Below are 20,663 nucleotides of genomic sequence, written 5' to 3'. Positions count from 1 at the left end.
GGTTTGTCTACATGTGTGTTTACAGTGTCAAATAGTCAACAATTGTTCTTCATAATGATTGTAATTATTATGCCCATTTAATACATGGGAAAGTAGAAAGTCAGGAATATTAAGTTACTAGTATGGCTCACAAAAAATCAATAATTAACAAAGTTCAGTTCAGTTCAGTCACTCAGTCGTGTCTGACTCTTTGCAACCCCATGAATCGCAGCACGCAAGGCCTCCCTGTCCATCACCAGCTCCCAGAATCCACCCAAACTCATGTCCATTGAGTTGGTGATGCCATCCAACCATCTCATCCTCTGTCATTCCCTTCTCCTCCTGCCCTCAATCTTTCCCAGCATCAGGGTCTTTTCCAATGAGTCAACTCTTCGCATGAGGTGGCCAAAGTATTGGAGTTTCAGCTTCAACATCAGTCCTATCAATGAACACCCAGGAGTGATCTCCTTTAGGATGGACTGGTTGGATCTCCTTGCAGTCCAAGGAACTCTCAAGAGTCTTCTCCAACACCACAGTTTAAAAGCATCAATTCTTCAGTGCTCAGCTTTCTTTATAGTCCAACTCTCACATCCATACATGACCACTGGAAAAGTCATAGCCTTGACTAGATGGACCTTTGTTGACAAAGTAATGTCTCTGCTTTTGAATATGCTCTCTAGGTTGGTATAACTACTTCCAAGGAGTAAGCGTCTTTTAATTTAATGGCTGCAATCACCATCTGCAGTGATTTTGGAGCCCCCCAAAATAAAGTCTGACACTGTTTCCACTGTTTCCCCATCTATTTCCCATGAAGTGATGGGACCGGATGCCATGATCATCATTTTCTGAATGTTGAGCTTTAAGCCAACTTTTTCACTCTCCTCTTTCACTTTCATCAAGAGGCTCTTTAGTTCTTCTTCACTTTCTGCCATAAGGGTGGTGTCATCTGCATATCTAAGGTTACTGATATTTTCCCAGCAATCTTGAATCCAACTTGTGCTTCATCCAGCCCAGTGTTTCTCATGATGTACTCTGCATAGAAGTTAAATAAGCAGGTGACAATATACAGCCTTGATGTACTCCTTTTCCTATTTGGAAACAGTCTGTTGTTCTATGTCCAGTTCTAACTGTTGCTTCCTGACCTACATACAGTTAGAGTCCAGATTCTTTTTTTTTACTTTTTCTAGCACCCACTCCAGTACTCTTGCCTGGAGAATCCCAGGGATGGGGGAGCCTGGTTGGCTTCCATCTGTGGGATCGCACAGAGTCGGACACAACTGAAGTGACTTAGCAGCAGCAGCAGCAGCAGCAGCATGTGGCAAGTTAGTGATAAAAATTCAGGAAAAGTCAGATGTTATCAAGACTTTGGGAAACTTGACATTAGTAGAAATTATTTCAAGGAGAGATATGTCAGAAGAGATAGTGGAAAACAGATTGGAGCCTTTCAACAATTACAGAACAACCGCAAATGTTAAAGAGAAAGAGGGAAGTTACACAAATAATGACAATAGAGACGAAGAACATTACTGAATAAGTTCTGCATGTAAAGGATTGGGATAAACTGTGAAAAATAATGCATTACAAGGGTGTAGGGGCAGGAGAATTCTGGTTCTTCAAGGAACCTGCAGGTAGATTGTTACCACACCACTTCCAGTAACAGTCTCTTTGCTGAAACCTAAGAAGAGTAAGGGGCAAGTGAGGGCTCAGGATCTGTGGGAGTTCCACTGAAAGGTGGTATGGAGACCTGTCTTTCAGGTGTTGAATGAATTCACCTTTCTTTCCCTTAACATGTATCAGAACTTTATTATGAGCTGAACTCTCTCATCACATACTCCTGTTCCCATTCTTCTTTCTTTCACAGGAGCTCCCCCCACCCCCAGTAAGTTTCTTGCAATTCTGCATCTGTCTTGGGCTCTGCTTCTTAGAGAATCCAAAATGAAACACCCTCACTTTACATCATATATAAAAATATGCTGAGATGAACTAATGACATAATGAAAAAATAATATAATTTTGGTGAGAAAAACAAAACAAAACAAAACAAAACCAAAGAAGACATGCTCTTTGCTCACTTTTATCATCTACCCAATATTAGTTTGAGGAAATACTCCTGTTAGTAAAACTTATTCCTAATAGGAAAGAAGTAATTCACTTTCTTACCTTTGTATTCCTGAACAAGACTTCTAAAATAATTGAAATAAAGTCTATGGGGGAGATACTAAACACCAAAGTAAATTATTTCTTTCTGACTATGTAATATTCTAGCCAAGAACTTAGTTATGTTCCCATGGAAATATCTTTAAACTTTAGAAGTTTTTATAGGTTGAAATAAGGAAATAGATTGGGCTTCCCAGGTGGCTCAGTGGTAAAGAATCCACCTGCTAGTGCAGGAGACATGGGTTCAGTCCTGGGTTGGGAAGATCCCCTGGAGGAGGGTGTGGCAACCCACTCCAGTATTCTTGCCTGGAGAATCCCCATGGACAGAGGAGCCTGGTGGGAGCCTGGTGTGACCCATGGGATCACAAAGAGTCAGATATGACTGAGCAACTAAACCATCACCACCAGGAAATAAATTAGAAAATAGAAAAAGCAACTAAAAATGCAGTATAGTCCTTTGAATTTTCTGACAAAGTTCTTGTTCTTTGTTACAATGCAGACGCAGTTGATTATGACAAGTTTTACAAGATGGTACAGGAACTCTTTGGTCCAGAAGTTAAGAGTCAAGATGTGAAATGCTTTTATAGGAAGCTCTGCAACAACCCAGATGCATCTATAGACTGGTGTGAGGTATCCACTTTTCTTGTTTATAATATGAAATCCTGGTATTACTTTCCCTTGTTTAGCAAAAAAAAAAAAAAAAGTGTTAACCCCATAAGGGTTAACCACAGTGTGCCTGTGGCACGTTTCAATGCCTATATCCATTGAAGGCAAGGCACTGCCCATAATTAAAAGTGAGTAAGGCAGACAGGTGGGCTGCAGTCCATGGGGTCACTAAGAGTCGGACACAACTGAGCGTCTTCACTTTCACTTTTCACTTTCATGCATTGGAGAAGGAAATGGCAACCCACTCCAGTATTCTTGCCTGGAGAATCCCAGGGACGGGGGAGCCTGGTGGGCTGCCGTCCGTGGGGTCACACAGAGTCGGACACGACTGAAGCAACTTAGCAGCAGCAGCAGCAGAAGGCAGACAGAGTAAGGTTTTCATTACATTCTAAATGAGATATTCTTTTTCAGTAGTGTCAATGTATATAAATTTCAGTATATCCATATTTTTAAGAGAAGAATGAGGTTGACCAGCTCTTATGTTTCCCGAGACATTTTCTTATCAATCCAGTATTGACTCCTTAGATATCATTCTGTGTTATTGGAAGAATAAATGTGAGGAAGCATATTTGATTGCAAAGTAATCTGTGAACTATGGAAAAAGAGAGGGGAAATTCTTCACTCCTCATTTAAAACTCACAGGAGACTGCATTCTATTGATTTGTTTATAAATCTAAAAGGATTTGAGGTAACTTAGAATTGAAAAAATTGCACACAGAGTCATCAAAATGATCTCTTAAATTATTTGGCTGTCTCTGAAAAATCAGTAGATAAAGTAGAGAAACAAATAGCAAGGATTTAATGGATTTGACTATCACATTTAAGGAACTAGTAAATATGTGTATATAGAATTTTGCATCAAAGATTTAGAAGAGATATATCTTCTCAATTATATATGGGGCCATCACAAAATTGACTATGTGGAAAGCTAAAAGTAATATTTCAATTGATTCCAATTTGATAAAATTAGAAACCAATAGTAGATGATAGCTCAGATCCTCAAAGTCAAACAAATAAATTCATCAATTAATTTTGGGGAAAAAGTTGCAAACAAAAAAGTATTTCTATTAAGACTTTAAGGAACACAAAATTCCTGAACTGAAACCAAGAAAGAGCCTGCAGGACCTTCCCAGAAGGTCTGGGACAATATAGACTGCTCTGTGTCCCCGCTTGTTGTTGATTGGGAAAAGCAGTCTTAGAAATATACCATGAATCCCTAGGCTCTCCATGTAGAGCAAAGGACAGGCCCTAGCAGTTAATGTTTGGGGAAGTAAAGAATGAAGAAACAAAGACAGGAGAGTCAGGCAGGAGAGTTCCTATAACTTGAGCAGTATGGCTATAGCTTAAGGAGTTAAACATAACAAATCTATCACAAAGACCTCAGATTCTGTTTTAAAGACATAACCCTAAGTATGAAACATGTACCTAACTTTTGCAGATATTAAAACACCCACCAGGTTGACTGCAACTTTAACCAGAAGTTCGCTGTATCAGTATGCCCCTGGCATGTAGCCCCCAGACTAGTTAGAACCAGAAACCTGAAAATGGAGATTCCAACACATCAGCTAATCAGGGAATTTGAGCTCAAGCTGATTTTGATTGTGAGCACAAGCTGATCACATACCCTGATTCTCTGCATCTGACTTATTTCACTTAGCATAATACTCTCAAGGTCCAGCATGTTAATGCAAACAGCAGGATTTCCTTTGATCTAACCTAACAACTCAAACTCATGTTCATCAAATCAGTGATGCCATCGAACCATTTCATCCTCTGTCATCCCCTTCTCCTCCTGCCTGCAATCTTTCCCAGCATCAGGGTCTTTTCTAAGGAGTCAGTTCCTTGCATCAGGTGACCAAAATATTGGAGCTTCAGCTTCAGCATCAGTCATTCCAATGAATATTCAGGACTGATTTTCTTTAGGATTGACTGGTGCTCAGCTTTCTTTATGGTCCAACTCTTGCATCCAAAAATGATCACTGGATATATTGGGTAGGCCAAAAAGCTCCTTTGGCCTTTAATATAAAAATAAAAGACACATTTTTCATTTTTCACCAAGAACCTTATTGAACAATGTATTCAATGCTTTGTTCCACTGCCTTCAGCAATTTTTCAGGCAACTTCATAATTCCGTCTTCCCAAAACTTCTCACCTTTTTGAGCAAAGAACTGTTCCAGGTGCCCTTTTCAGTCTTCACGGGAATTGAAACTTTTTCCATTTAGAGAGTTTTGTGAAGACTGAAATAAATGGACATCTGAAGGTGCAGTGTCTGGTGAATATGGTGGATGAATCAGAACTACCCAGCCAAGCTGTAACAGTTTTTGCCTGGTCATCAAAGAAACGAGGTCTTGTATTATCCTGATGGAAGATTATGCACTTTTTGTTGACTAATTCCTGACACTTTCCATTGAGTGCTGCTTTCAGTTGGTCTAATTGTAAGTGGTACTTGTTGGAATTAATCCTTTGGTTTTCTGGAAGGAGCTCATAATAGAGGAGTTCCTTCCAGTCTCACCATGTACACTACATCACCTTCTTTGGATGAGGACTGGCCTTTGGTGTGGTTGGTGTCATTTCACTTGCCCCATAATCTTTTATATTCCATATTATTATACAGTATCCACTTTCCATTGCCTGTCATAATTTTTTTTTTCAAAAAATGGAAAGTTTTCATCACATTTCAGTAGAGAATTGCACGCAGAAATATGGTCAAGAAGGTTTTGTGCACTTAACTTATGTGGAACCCAAACATCAAAGTGATTAACATAACTAGGCTGGTGCCAGTGACTTTCAATGCTTGATTTGGATGTTTTGAGTATATTGGCTATCTCCTACGTGGTATAACATTGATTGTTCTCAGTGAGTGTCTTAATTGGATTGCCATCAACCACTCTACCTGACCACAAGGTACTGTCTAGTGTGAAACCTCCAGCATGAAACTTCATAAACCACTTTTGACATGTTTCATCAGTCACAGCACCTTCTCCATACAGAGGACAAACATTTTGCCTTTTTTTTTTTTTTTTTTGCATTGCAGCTATGTTTTAACATTCCTTGAAATAATGAAGCATAATATGCCAAAATGTTGCTTTTTTCCCTTTATTCAATATTAAAAATGGCTACATAAAAATCCACCAATTTGATGTTTAAAAAAAAATGCATGCTGATATGACAGCTGTGACAAACTAATAAAATTGGCTTTTATTTTTTTACATTTTGAAAAAATCCAATTTATCACAGCCAGGTTCTCAAGGTTCATTGCACACTTAAAACTGCGTTGAATGCATTTTGTATATTCAGTTCAGTTCAGTCATTCAGTCGTGTCTGACTCTTTGCGACCCCATCAATCGCAGCATGCCAGGCCTCCTTGTCCATCACCAACTCCCGGAGTTCACTCAGACTCACGTCCATTGAATCGGTGATGCCATCCAGCCATCTCATCCTCTGTTGTCCCCTTCTCCTCCTGCCCCAATCCCTCCCAGCATCCGGGTCTTTCAAATGTGTCAACTCTTCGCATGAGGTGGCCAAAGTATTGGAGATTCAGCTTTAGCATCAGTCTTCCAATGGACACCCAGGACTGATCTCCTTTAGGATGGACTGGATGGATCTCCTTGCAGTCCAAGGGACTCGCAAGAGTCTTCTCCAACACCACATAAGCATCAGTTCTTTGGTGCTCAGCTTTCTTCACAGTCCAACTCTCACATCCATACATGACCACTGGAAAAGCCATGTCCTTGACTAGATGGACCTTTGTTGGCAAAGTAATGTCTCTACTTTTCAATATACTATTTAGGTTGGTCATAACTTTCCTTCCAAGGAGTAAGTGTCTTTTAATTCCATGGCTGCAATCACCATCTGCAGTGATTTTGAAGCTCAGAAAAATAAAGTCTGACACTGTTTCCACTGTTTCCCCATTTATTCCTATGAAGTGATGGGACCAAATGCTGTGATCTTCGTTTTCTGAATGTTGAGCTTTAAGCCAACTTTTTCACTCTCTTCTTTCACTTTCATCAAGAGGCTTTTTAGTTCCTCTTCACTTTCTGCCATAAGGGTGGTGCCATCTGCAAATCTGAGGTTATTGATATTTCTCCCAGCAATCTTGATTCCAGCTTGTGCCTCTTCATTTCAAAGCAGTCTAGCTAACAAACTTCTTTAACTCTCCTGAACACTTTGTTAGATTTTACCACCTTATTTTTTCCTATTAGGGTAAAACTACTCCCTGTATAATTAACTGGTGTCTGCATAAAGCTCCCTCCAGCTCTATTTCAAAACATGGAGATGAGTATTTGGTAAAACTTATTTCAGCTTCCACATGAGACAAAAGTCTATATTCCAGCTATAACAGACTGAGACTAGCTGATTACCAAATAAAACTCTTTTTGAAATTAAATATAACCATGATTTAAAAACCCCTTCATATGATAGAGTTATCATGATATAATATCATGATTAATAACATCACCCCCATAAATTTGATTTTTGTCATTTCTTGCTTTCTGAAGGGTTCTTGCCAAAGCCTTTGACTGTGTGGATCACAATAGATTGTGGAAAATTCTGAAAGAGATGGGAATACCAGACCACCTGACCTGCCTCTTGAGAAACCTATATGCAGGTCAGGAAGCAACAGTTAGAAGTGGACATGGAACAACAGACTGGTTCCAAATAGGAAAAGGAGTAGGTCAAGATTGTATATTGTCATCCTGATTATTTAACTTATATGCAAAGTACATCATGAGAAACGCTGGACTGGAAGAAACACAAGCTGGAATCAAGATTGCCAGGAGAAATATCAATAACCTCAGATATGCAGATGACACCACCTTTATGGCAAAAAGTGAAGAGGAACTAAAGAGCCTCTTGATGAAGGTGAAAGAGGAGAGTGAAAAAATTGGCTTAAAGCTCAACATACAGAAAACTAAGATTATGGCATCTGGTCCTATCACTTCATGGGAAATAGATGGGGAAACAGTGGAAACAGTGTCAGACTTTATTTTGGGGGGCTCCAAAATCACTGCAGATGGTGATTGCAGCCATGAAATTAAAAGATGCTTACTCCTTGGAAGGAAAGTTGTGACCAACCTAGATAGCATATTGAAAAGCAGACACATTACTTTGCCAACAAAGGTCCATCTAGTCAAGGCTATGGTTTTTCCAGTGGTCATGTTTGGATGTGAGAGTTGGACTGTGAAGAAAGCTGAGCACCGAATAATTGATGCTTTTGAACTGTGGTGTTGGAGAAGAGTCTTGAGAGTCCGTTGGACTGCAAAGAGATCCAACCAGTCCATTCTAAAGGAGATCAGTCCTGGGTGTTCTTTGGAAGGAATGATGCTAAAGCTGAAACTCCAATAATTTGGCCACCTCATGCAAACAGTTGACTCATTGGAAAAGACTCTGATGCTGGGAAGGATTGGGGTCAGGAGAAGGGGACGACAGAGAATGAGATGACAGGATGGCATTACCAACTCGATGGACATGAGTTTGAGTGAACTCTGGGAGTTGGTGATGGACAGGGAGGCCTGGTGTGCTGTCATTCATGGGGTCAGAAAGAGTCAGACATGACTGAGAGACTGAACTGAACTGAACTGAATTGAAGGGCTCAGGGTACTACAACCACACTGACAAAACTTAGGAGAAAAGGAAGTGAGAATTTTTTTAAATTGCAGCAAACAAAATATCTGTAAACTAATAATTAAGAATGTCATAGATTTTAGAAATGGAGATTTAAATTATGAATGAGAGGGAATACATTACTTATGTGGAGACATAAGTAACTTTTTTTTGTTTCTGGGCTGTGTGATACCAACTTTAATAGTTACTTTTATTAGAGCCATACAAACAGGTGTTAGTTACAAAATTAAAATAAAATGAGTCCAAGAGAAGATGTTAACTGGATACTTCCCTTTGAGACCAAATATGAGGAATGTACACTGCTGAGTATTAACAACATTTATGTCTATGTTGGACACACCTTCTCTTCATTTAATTTTCATCATCTTGCCTGAAAGCACAATCATGGAAATAAGGGAGCCATTAATTTTTCCCTTGTCCCACAGCTAAGCAGTCAACAAAACTCAAGGACTAGAGCAAAATCCGTCTTCTCTTCTCTACACTGCTGCCTCAGCTGTAGTTCAAGCCATCACCCTTTCATCTGAACCTTCAAAATGACATCTAAATTTGTCTTTCTGTCTGCACTCCTGCTGTAAATCTCATTCATACCACTGTGATTATTCTAAATTCTCAGCCTAACTAAAGCTTTCATTGGTTCCTCACCTTTGATAGAGTCAATTTCAAGCTCTTTACTTGGCTTCTGAGACTCGTCATGAGCTGGTCCAGCCTCCAGGCTTACCATGTCCTCTTTCAAATACAACACTGCTGTGAAGGACTTGCCATCGTGGATATACTTTGGGAGACCATAAATTCTTTGAGGACAAAATTCATATTTTATGTATCTATTTTCCCAGTATAATTATTATTGCTAAACACTGTTTCACATCCCTAGTGTTTTTTGTTCTCATTTTTTTTAGTTTTTTTTTTTAATTGAAGGATCATTGCTTTACAGAATTGTGTTGTTTTCTGTCAAACCTCAACATGAATCAGTCATAGGTATACATAAATCCCCTCCCTCTTCAACCTCCTTCCCCTCTCCCTCCCCATCCCACCCCTCTATGTTGATACAGAGCCCCTGTCTGAGTTTCCTGAGACATACAGAAAATTCCCACTGGCTATTTATTTTACATATGGTAGTGTAAGTTTCCATGTTACTCTATCCATACATCTCACCCTCTCCTCCTGTCAGGGTCTAGCCCCAGTGGATCCAGGGTAATTCGAAGGTGGGGACGGAATTGGCGTCCTAGGAAAAAATTTATTTAATTACAGATATATAGAGAGATTAGAAACGGACAGTGTAGTAGGAAATTTAGTGGAGAAAAAGAGGCTGAATAACTTGGTTTACATGGAATACCAATAACCACCTACATAGGCCACAGGTGTCTTTCCGTTCTCCTGAAGGAGAGGAGGCACTGAGGCCTCCCCGGTCCGATCTTAGAAGCCCAGGCAAAATTAGCAGGCTTGGTGAGTACCCACATTCCAGATGGGAATTCAGCCAGAAAAATGGGGAGCAAGAAAGAAACGACATGGGGGAATCAGTCTTTCCAGAAACTGATCCCATTTCTTTATTTTTAAGTTTGCTTAGATACCTTTTGTTATACATAGGGATGAATACAGAGTCACGCGGGGGTCAGCAGTCCTGACCTTTATCAAAATCAGGTGCTTCATATAAATGTATTAAAAAAAGGTCTTAGGGGTTTTACATCATGTTCTGGCCTGAGACCTGCTGACATTTTATGACCCGTTCTTTCTGATAACCAAAAAACTAATTTTTTCCAAGGGTGTTTTTTCTTAAACCAGTTGCCACCCTCTGAAGGTACCAGATTGCATTCCTATAGGGTGAGGGTGTAGTGGGTTACAACTAAGAAAGGAATTTATTTAACCTAAAGTTAACATGATTAATCTTAAAGGTTAATGCTTATTTCTCCTATATGCTTGTTATATTCATTATAAGGGCAGGGAATATGGAGATTTAGCAGCAAACACCAACCCAACAAATGAAAACCCTTCACCAATGTTCCCCTTAAGATCTAGTTAGTCTTAAGATAGTGATAAAGTTACGTTTTTACATAGCAAGGACACAGTGATTTATAACAAAGTACAGTGATCTATAACAAAAGAGAAAATTCATTAACTCAAAAAGTCTAGTATTGCTAACATCAAGAACTACTATATTTCCTTTTCTATATTCCAAATACATTAATTAGTGTATTCCCAGGTGCCTAAGGATATGGAGGCCTGGCGGCAATAGTTGACTCAACAATGAGAAAAGTCCTATGCTAATTAAGATTTTCAAAATACTCTAAACTCTCTGTGCTGTTTATGGTTGAGAGGCAGTAAACAATCATGTGCTAGTGGCAGGAGTATGGATAATCCTGTCACACAAGCTAGTCTGCCAGCAGAGAGGTCTGACCTGAGACACCCTTGTCACACCCAGGAATTTTTATTGACTTGGAGCTGTAAGTTAACTCCTTCTCCGAGAGAGGTAATGGGGGTCAGCCCCCCGTAAAGTCAGAGGTATAGGTGAGAGCATAAAACAGTAACGTAGGCAGACCCTGGTTTTGGGGGTAGATGCTTGGAAACAGGGGGTTTCCTGAGGCTTGATCACGCCTTTGCATATGCCGAAGCCTCCTTTCTCATGACCTTTGCCATGGGCGGAGTTCCTCACGCTGGCATCCTCCCTTCTCTCCATGTCCATAAGTCTGTTCTTTATGTCTGTTTCTCTGTTGCTGCCCTGCAAGTAAATTCTTCAGTACCATCTTTCTAGATTCTGTATATATGCCTTAGTATACAATATTTATCTTTCTCTTTCTGACTTACTTCAGTCTGTATAATAGGCTTTATGTTCATCAACCTGTTAGAACTGACTCAAATGTGTTCCTTTTCATCGTTGAGTAATAGTCCATTGTGTGTATGTACAACAACTTCTTGATCCATTCATCTATCGATGGACATCTAGGTTGCTTCCATGTTCTGGCTACTGTAAATAGTGCTGCAATGAACAATGGGACACATGTGTCTTTTTCAATTCGGTTTCCTCAGGGTATATGCCTAGGAGTGGGATTCCTGGGTCAATGGTGGTTTTATTCCTAGTTTTTAAAGGAATCTCCATACTGACTTCCGTAGTGGCTGTATCAATTTATATTCCCACCAGCTATGCAAAAGTGGTCCCTTTTCTCCACACCCTCCCTAGTGTTTATTGTTTGTAGACTTTTTGATGATGGCCATTGTGACTGGTGTGAGGTGATAATCTCATTGTAGTTTTGATTTGCATTTCTCTAATAATGCCCAATGTTGAGCATCTTTTCATGGGTTTGTTAGCCATCTGTATGTCTTCTTTGGAGAAATGTCTGTTTACATCTTTTTCCCACTTTTTGATTGGGTTATTTGTTTTTCTGGCATTGAATTGTATGAGATGCTTGTATATTTTGGAAGTTAATCCTTTGTCAGTTGTTTTGTTTGCTATTATTTTCTCCCATTTGGAGAGTTGTCTTTTCACCTTGCTTATAGTTTCTTTTGCTTTGCAAAAGCCTTTAAGTTTAATCAGGTCCCACTTGTTTATTTTTTTTTGTTTGTTTGTTTTTTTCCATTACTCTAGGAGGAGGGTCATAGAGGATCTTGCTTTGATTTATGTCATCGAGTGTTCTGCCTAAGTTTTCCACTAAGAGTTTTAGTGGAAGTTTCTGGTCCTACATTTAGGTCCTTAATCCATTTTGAGTTTATCATTGTGTATGGTGTTGGGAAGTGTTCTAATTTCATTGTTTTACATGTGGCTGTCCAGTTTTCCCAGAACCATTTATTGAAGAGGCTGCCTTTGCCCCATTGTATATTCTTGCCTCCTTTGTAAAAAATGAGATACCCATAGTTGCATGGGTTTATTTCTTGCCTTTCTATCTTGTTCCATTGGTCTATATTTCTGGTTTTGTGCCAGTACCATACCGTCTTTATGATGGTAGCTTTGCAGTATAATCTGAAGTCAGGAAGGTTGATTCCTCCAGCTCCATTCTTCTTTCTCAAGACTGCTTTGGCTATTAAGGGTCTTTTGTGTTTCTATACAAGTTGTGAAATTTTTTGTTCTAGTTCTGTGGAAAATGCCTTTGGTAATTTCATAGGGATCATATTGAATATGTAGATTGCATTTGGTAGTATAGTCATTTTCACAATATTGATTCTTTCTACCCAGGAACATGGATATCTGTCCATCTGTTTATGTTGTCTTTGATTTCTTTCATCAGTGTCTTACAATTCTCTGTGTACAGTTCTCTTGTCTCCTTAGGTAAATTTATTCCTAGATATTTAATTCTTTTTGTTGCAATTGTGAATGGAATTGATTCCTTAATTTCTCTTTCTGATTTTTTGTTGTTAGTATATAGAAATGCAAGTGATTTCAGTGTATTGACTTTGTATCCTGCAACTTTGCTAAATTCACTGATTAGCTCTAGTAATTTTCTGATACTATCTTTAGCATTTTCTATGTACAGTATCATGTCACCTGCAAACAGTGAGAGCTTTACTTTTTTTCTGATCTGGATTCCTTTTATTTTCTTTTCTTCTCTGACTGCTGGATCTAGGACTTCCAGAACTATATTGAATAATAGTGGTGAAAGTGGACACCCTTGTCTTGTTCCTGATCTTAGGGGGAATGCTCTCAGTTTTTCACCATTGAGAATAATATTTGCTGTAGGCTTATTGTATATGGTCTTTACTATGTTGAGGTAAGTTCCTTTTTTGAAGAGTTTTAATCTTAAATGGGTGCTGAATTTTGTCAAAGACTTTTTCTGAATCTATTCAGATTGTCATATGGTTTTTATCTTTCAGTTTGTTAATACGGTGTATCACATTGATTGATTTGCATATATTGAAGAATCTTTGCATCCCTGGAATAAACCCAACTTGATCATGGCGTATGAGCTTTTTGATTTGTTGCTGAATCCTGTTTGCTAAAATTTTGTTGAGAATTTTTACATCTATGTTCATCAGTGATATTGGCCTGTAGTTTTCTTTTTGTGTGTTTTCTTTGTCTGGTTTTGTATTAGGGTGATGGTGGCCTCATAGAATGAGTTTGGAAGTGTTCCTCCCTCTGCAATTTTTTGAAAGAGTTTTAGAAGGCATTAGGTCTTCTCTAAATGTTTGATAGAATTCTCCTGTGAAGCCATCTGATCCTGGGTTTTTGTTTTTTTGGAGATTTTTGATCACAGCTTCCATTTCAGTGCTTGTAATTGGGTTGTTCATAATTTCTATTTCTTCCTGGTTCAGTCGTGGAAGATTGAACTTTTCTAAGAATCTGTCCATTTCTTCCAGGTTATCCATTTTATTGCCATATAGTTGTTCCTAATAGTCTCTTATAATCCTTTGTATTTCTGCATTGTCTGTTGTAACCTCTCCCTTTCCAATTTTGTTGATTTGATTCTTCTCTCTTTTTTTTCTTGATGAGCCCAGCTAAAGGCTTGTCAATTTTGTTTATCTTCTCAAAGAACCAGATTTTACTTTTATTCATTTTTACTATTGTTTCTTTCATTCCTTTTTCATTTATTTCTTCTCAGATCTTTATGATTTCTTTCCTTCTACTAGTTTTGGTGTTTTGTTTTGTTTTGTTTTTGTTGTTGTTCTTCTTTTTCCAGTTGTTTTAGATGTAAAGTTAGGTTGTCTATTCAATGTTTTTATTGTTTCTTGAGGTAGGGTTGTATTGCTATAAACTTCCCTCTTAGAATTGCTTTTGCTGCATCCCATAGGTTTTGAGTTGTATTTTCATTGTCGTTTGTTTCTAGAAATTTTTTTATTTCCCTTTTGATTTCTTCAGTAACCTGTTGGTTATTTAGAAATGTGCTGTTTAATCTCCATGTGTTTGAGTTTCTTACAGTTATTTTCTTGTAATTGATATCTAGTCTCATAGCATTGTGATCAGAGAAGATGCTTGATATGATTTCAATTTTCTTAAATTTCCTGAGGTTTGATTTGTGACCCAAGATGTGGTCTATCTTGGAGAATATTTCATGGGCACTTGAGAAGAAGGTGTATTCTTCTGCATTTGGATGGAATGTCCTGAAGATATCCATGAGATCCATCTCATCTAATGTATCATTTAAGACTTTTGTTTCCTTATTAATTTTCTGTTTTGATGATCTGCCCACTGGTGTGAAAGTGAAAGTGAATTTGCTCAGTCATGTCTGACTCTCTGCGATCCCATGGACTGTAGCCTACCAGACTCCTCCATTCGTGGGATTTTCCAGGCAAGAATACTGGAGGGGGTTGCCATTGCCTTCTCCAGGAGATCTTCCCCGCCCAGGGATTGAACCCAGGTCTCCAGCATTACAGGCAGATGCTTTACCGTCTGAGCCACCATTGGTGTGAGTGGGGTGTTAAAGTCTCCTACTATTATTGTATTACTGTCAATTTCTCCTTTTATGTCTGTTAGTGTTTATCTTATGTATTGAGGTGCCCCTATATTGGGTGCATAGATATTTACAATCGTTATGTCTTCCTCTTCGATTGATCCCTTGATCATTATGTAGTGTCCTTCCTTGCTGGGGTCCAGCCCCTGCAGGATCCAGGGGAACCTGAAGGAAAAATGGCGTTGGCAGATGATTTAGAGAGAGATAAGGAAAGAATATTGTAGATAAGAAAATAAAGGAGAGAAAGAGGCTGATATTTTTTGGTTTACATAGAAAGCCAATAAAACTTCGAGACAAGAAGTTCGCCCTGTTCATAGAGGCCACAGGTGCCTTCCCGGTCTCCCGAGGGAGTGAAGACGCAGAACGTCTCTTCGTTTAGGTCTTAGAAACCTGGGCAGATAAGTGAACTCAGGGAGCCTCTATGTTCTAAGGGATCAGCCTGAGAAAGAAAGTAAGAGAGAAAAAAAAGAGAAAAAAGAAAAACACGGGGTGACCAAGCTTCTTCAAGCGAGGCCCATTGTTTTTATTTTTAAAAGGGTCTTTTATACCTTTACTTGTACAAAGAGGGAAATGAAAGATGCAAAGTCATACAGAGTCAGCCCAAACATTATATCTGTTTTGTCTTTATCAAAACCAGGATTTTTCCGCAAACCTTTCCCATAAACAATATTGTGTACATTATCTTTTGTCCTTGGAGGCCTGTGAACATTTTATGACCCTCTTTTGACAAAGGCTTCTTAACCAGAAAACTTATTTTCCCTTGAAATGTTTTTTCTTATATTTCTAATCTATGTCAGCCTGAAAAAGTATTAAACAGAGTTACATTCTCACGAAGCAAAGGTGCAGTGAGTTACAAGAAAGAACCAATTAGCTCAAAAGTCTGATGTGGTTCATTTCAAGGCTACACTTGTTTTTCTTACTTTCCAACTATGTTAACTAATGCACTCCCAGGTGCACAGTGGATAAGAGATATGGGAACTTAGCAACAAGCATTGGCCAAATAATGAAATCCTACATTAACACTACTCTAATAACTTTTAACTCTTTGAAAGGCTCTATGTTTTAGGCTTTCCATGCCTCTCACAGTTGGGAGGATGTAAATAATCATACGCGTAGCTGCAAGAGTCTGGATATATCTGCCAAGAAAGCTAAAATGCTAACAGAGGGGGTTTTGATTGGAAATATTCTTCTCATGTCCAGAAGACTTATTAGCTATAGCCCTAAGTTGATTTTCTCCAGAGAAATGTGGTCAGGAATAGCCTCCTGTTAATGTCAGAGGAGTTGGTGAAAGTCATGAAATAGTAAAACAGACAGATTCTGGTTTGGGGGGTAGATACTCAAGAAAGCCTAGGGAGCCCGTTGAGTTCTGAAGCCTTGCTTAACAGTTCTTTTCCACATGACCTTGTCATGGGTGGGATCTCCCGTGGTGGCTCCTGGCACTTCCTTATCTCTTATAATCTTCTTTATTTTAAGGTTGATTTTGTCTGACCTGAGGACAGCTACTCCAGGTTTCTTTTGCTTCCATTTGCATGGAATATATTTTTCCATCCTTTCACTTTCAGTCTATATGTGTCTTTAGGTCTGAAGTGGGTTTCTTGTAAACAGCATATCTATGGGTCTTGTTTTGTATCCATTCATCAAGACTGTGTCCTTTGGTTGAAGCATAACAAAGTTGTTTTGAATGAAGGTAAAGAAAACTAAGTGCTACTAGAGCCATCTTACAAAAAATAAGTAAAATACCATTTTGGCCAACCCCCAAAAAAAACATTTTGGCCACCCTCATTGTATTAGCAATGCCACAAAAAGGTACATTTTCTTTCTCTAGGTTTTAGATACAAATGTACTTGGAAAAAACTGATGTTTATAGAGTAATGAAACTTTAAGACTCAACTAAAATGTCCTCTAGACCTGTGCTTTTAGTTTATAATGAGGGAAAGTAAATGTAAAGAGATCTAAAGAAATGTGACTGTCTTAAATTTATAAAGCCAGTCACTAGAAGATTCAAAAGAAGATACAATCTTCTTTTCCTGCAATAGTATGTTATTCTAAATTTCCAGTGAGCAATTCACAAACATGTTCCTTCTAGGAGCACATCCAGTTAACTCAAAGAAGAGCCATCCCAGCACATAGACACCTGGGATGTCTATGACTGTGTTCCCCCAAAGTAAATTTAAATTGAGCTAGTTTAAATCTTCCCAGGAGGCTCAGTGGTAAAGAGTCTGCCTCCCAGGTGGTGACACAGGTTCACTTAACCCTCCCTGGGTCAGGAAGATCCCTTGGAGAAGGAAATGGCAAGCTATTCCAGTATTCTTGCCTGGAGAATCCCATAGACAGAGGAGCCTAGCCGACTACAGTCCATGGAATCACAAAAGAGTTGGACGTGACTTAGTGACTAAGCAACAAAAATGCTGTAAATCTGAAACTATTTGTTAACTTAAAAAATGAAAAGAATGCTCCAGGATAGGTTAAAAAATGAGCTGCATACTGGTTTTATTTTCCTTTATCTGCTTTTTATTTTCTCCAAATATTCTACATTGAACATGCATTCCTTAGGTAATCAGGAAAAAAAAAAGTATAGTTAAAAAAGATGGATCACTTAATGCATGTAGCAAGCCCTTTAAATAAAATAATTAAAAGAAAATTAATACTCTAAAGCATCATCAATAGTCATAAAATTCTCTAAAATGTTCCGCTGGTTACTAGACTGAAATTTAAACTTTTGAAAGAGAAATTTTGAGATTCTTGAGGCTATAGCCCATCACAAGAAAGGAGATGTTTTCTGCTCTTTAAAAACATTTATTGTAAACATTTTCTTTCAAAGTGTAATAACAGATAAAGACAGCTAAAGAGGGGTCTCTTTGAAAGGCCTTTATGTGGTATAATATCTCAATTTTTTTCTCAATAAATGTTAGTAATTTGGTGTTTTTAGTGTTCTTTGGAAATTGCTTATGGTAAGCATTGCAATATTGTATCACTAAGCTTAAAAATAGCAAAATGCATCATTTTCATAAGAGCAGATGTCCTATAGGATGGCACCTATCATAGACTTGACTATAAACCACATATATGACAGATTGCGTGGCTAATGTACTGACCAGGCAAGCAGCAAAGGTGCCCCAGTGGACAGTTTAGAACTTTCAAAGAGGATGTTAACACAAATATTCATTCCTATTGTCATTTCTAATTATTATCTGAAAATTATCTCACATGACTATCTGAAGTTAAATAGCCTGCTAATATTGGTATTTGTGTTGTATTTTGCACAAATAGCTTATTATATTGAATTGCATTTATAAAAGGAGGATGTGATAGGCAGAATGCTAAAGATGTCCCCCATGCCAACCACCGGCCCCAAGATTCTTGTCCTGTGGTCATCCAATAAAACATCAAAGTAATTTAGGTACCGCTGTGAAGGGACTTTGCAGATGCACTTACGATGACTAATTCAGTTTAGTTCAGTCTCTCAGTCCTGTCCCACTCTTTGCGACCCCATGAATCACAGCATGCTAGGCCTCCCTGTCCATCACCAACTCCTGGAGTTCACTCAAACTCATGTCCATTGAGTCAGTGATGCCATCCAGCCATCTCATCCTCAGTCGTTCCCTTCTCCTCCTGCCTGCAATCCCTCCCAGCATCAGGGTCTTTTCCAATGAGTCAATTATTTGCATGAGGTGGCCACAGTATTGGAGGTTCAGCTTTACATCAGTCCTTCCAATGAACACCCAGGAGTGATCTCCTTTAGGATGGACTGGTTGGATCTCCTTGCAGTCCAAGGGTCTCTCAAGAGTCTTCTCCAACACCACAGTTCAAAAGCATCAATTCTTCAGTGCTCAATTTTCTTCACAGTCCAACTCTCACTTCCAAACATGACTACTGGAAAAACCATAGCCCTGACTAGACAGAACTTTTTTGGGAAAGTTTATGTCTCTGCTTTTCAATATGCTATCTAGGTTGGTCACAATTTTCCTTCCAAGGAGTAAGCGTCTTTTAATTTCATGGCTGCAGTCACCATCTGCAGTGATTTTGGAGCCTAAAAAAAAAAAGTCTGACACTGTTTCCTCATCTATTTCCCATGAAGTGATGGGACCAGATGCCATGATCTTCGTTTTCTGAATGTTGAGTTTTAAGCCAACTTTTTCACTCTCTTCTTCCACTTTCTTCAAGAGGCTTTTTAGTTCCTCTTCACTTTCTGCCATAAAGGTGGTGTCATCTGCATATCTGAGGTTATTGATATTTCTCCCGGCAATCTCGATTCCAGCTTGTACTTCTTCCAGCCCAGCATTTCTCATGATGTACTCTGCATATAGGTTAAATAATCAGGGTGACAATGTACAGCCTTGATGTACTCCTTTTCCTATTTGGAACTAGTCTCTTGTTCCATGTTCAGTTCTAACTGTTGCTTCCTGACCTGCATACAGGTTTCTCAAGGGGCAGATCAGGTGGTCTGGTATTCCCATCTCTTTCAGAATTTTCCACAGTTTATTGTGATCCACACAGTCAAAGGCTTTGGCATAGTCAATAAAGCAGAAATAGACTCTCTTGCTTTTTCCATGATCCAGCGGATGTTGGCAATTTGATCTCTGGTTCCTCTGCCTTTTCTAAATCCAGCTTGAACATCTGGAAGTTCATGGTTCACATATTGCTGAAGCCTGGCTTGGAGAATTTTGAGCATTACTTTACTATCGTGTGAGATGTGTGGTAGTTTGAGCATTCTTTTGTATTGCCTTTCTTTGGGATTGGAATGAAAACTGACCTTTCCCAGTCCTGTGGCCCCTGCTGAGTTTTCCAAATTTGCTGGCATATTGAGTGCAGCACTTTCACAGCATCATCTTTCAGGATTTTAAAGAGCTCCACTGGAATTCCATCACCTCCACTAGCTTTGTTCACAGTGATGCTTCCTAAGGCCCACTTGACTTCACATTCCAGGATGTCTGGCTCTAGGTGAGTGATCACACCATCGTGATTATCTGGGTTGTGAAGCTCTTTTTTGCACAGTTCTTCTGTGTATTCTTGCCACCTCTTCTTAATATCTTCTGCTTCTGTTAGGTCCAGACCATTTCTGTCCTTTATCGAGCCCATCTTTGCATGAAGTGTTCCCTTGGTATCTCTAATTTTCTTGTAGAGATCTCTAGTCTTTCTCATTCTGTTGTTTTCCTCTATTTCTTTGCATTGCACTGAGGAAGGCTTTCTTATCTCTCCTTGCTATTCTTTGGAACTCTGCATTCAAATGGAAATATCTTTCCTTTCCTTCTTTGCTTTTCAGTTCTCTTCTTTTCACAGCTATTTGTAAGCCCTCCCCAGACAGCCATTTTGCTTTTTTGCATTTCTTTTCCATGGGGATGGTCTTGATCCCTGTCTCCAGTACCTCACAAACTGCCATCCATAGTTCATTAGGCACTCTCGTCTATCAGATCTAGTCCCTTAAATCTATTTCTCACTTCCACTGTATAATCATAAGGGATTTGATTTAGGTCATAGCTGAATGGTCTAGTGGTTTTCCCTACTTTCTTCCATTTAAGTCTGAATTTGGCAATAGGGAGTTCATGATCTGAGCCACAGTCAGCTCCTGGTCTTGTTTTTGCTGACTGTATAGAGCTTTTCCATCTTTGGCTGCAAAGAATATAATCAATTTGATTTCGGTGTTGACCATCTGGTGATGTCCATGTGTAGAGTCTTGTCTTGTGTTGTTGGAAGAGGGTGTTTGCTATGACCAGTGTGGTCTCTTGGCAAAACTGTATTAGCCTTTGCTCTGCTTCATTCTGTACTTCAAGGCCAAATTTGCCTGTTACTCCAGGTGTTTCTTGACTTCCTACTTTTGCATTCCAGTCCCCTATGATGAAAGGGACATCTGTTTTGGGTGTTAGT

At 38.9% G+C, this 20,663-nt stretch overlaps 1 protein-coding gene across 2 annotated transcripts in view; it reads left to right on the top strand.

Moving 5' to 3' along the window:
* WDR64 (WD repeat domain 64) overlaps window positions 1-20,663 on the top strand; it is a 134,881-nt gene that overhangs the window by 10,830 nt on the left and 103,388 nt on the right. For both annotated transcript variants that reach the window (XM_027975586.3, XM_060396456.1), the window contains exon 2: window positions 2,636-2,766. In XM_027975586.3, coding sequence (XP_027831387.1) covers window positions 2,636-2,766 — 131 coding nt within the window. The remainder of the gene's footprint in view (window positions 1-2,635; window positions 2,767-20,663) is intronic.

This window comes from Ovis aries, chromosome 12 (assembly GCF_016772045.2).
Source record: "Ovis aries strain OAR_USU_Benz2616 breed Rambouillet chromosome 12, ARS-UI_Ramb_v3.0, whole genome shotgun sequence".
NCBI classification, from domain to species: domain Eukaryota; kingdom Metazoa; phylum Chordata; class Mammalia; order Artiodactyla; family Bovidae; genus Ovis; species Ovis aries.
Note: the sequence above shows the minus strand (reverse complement) of the source record. Positions and strands in the feature narration are given on the sequence as shown.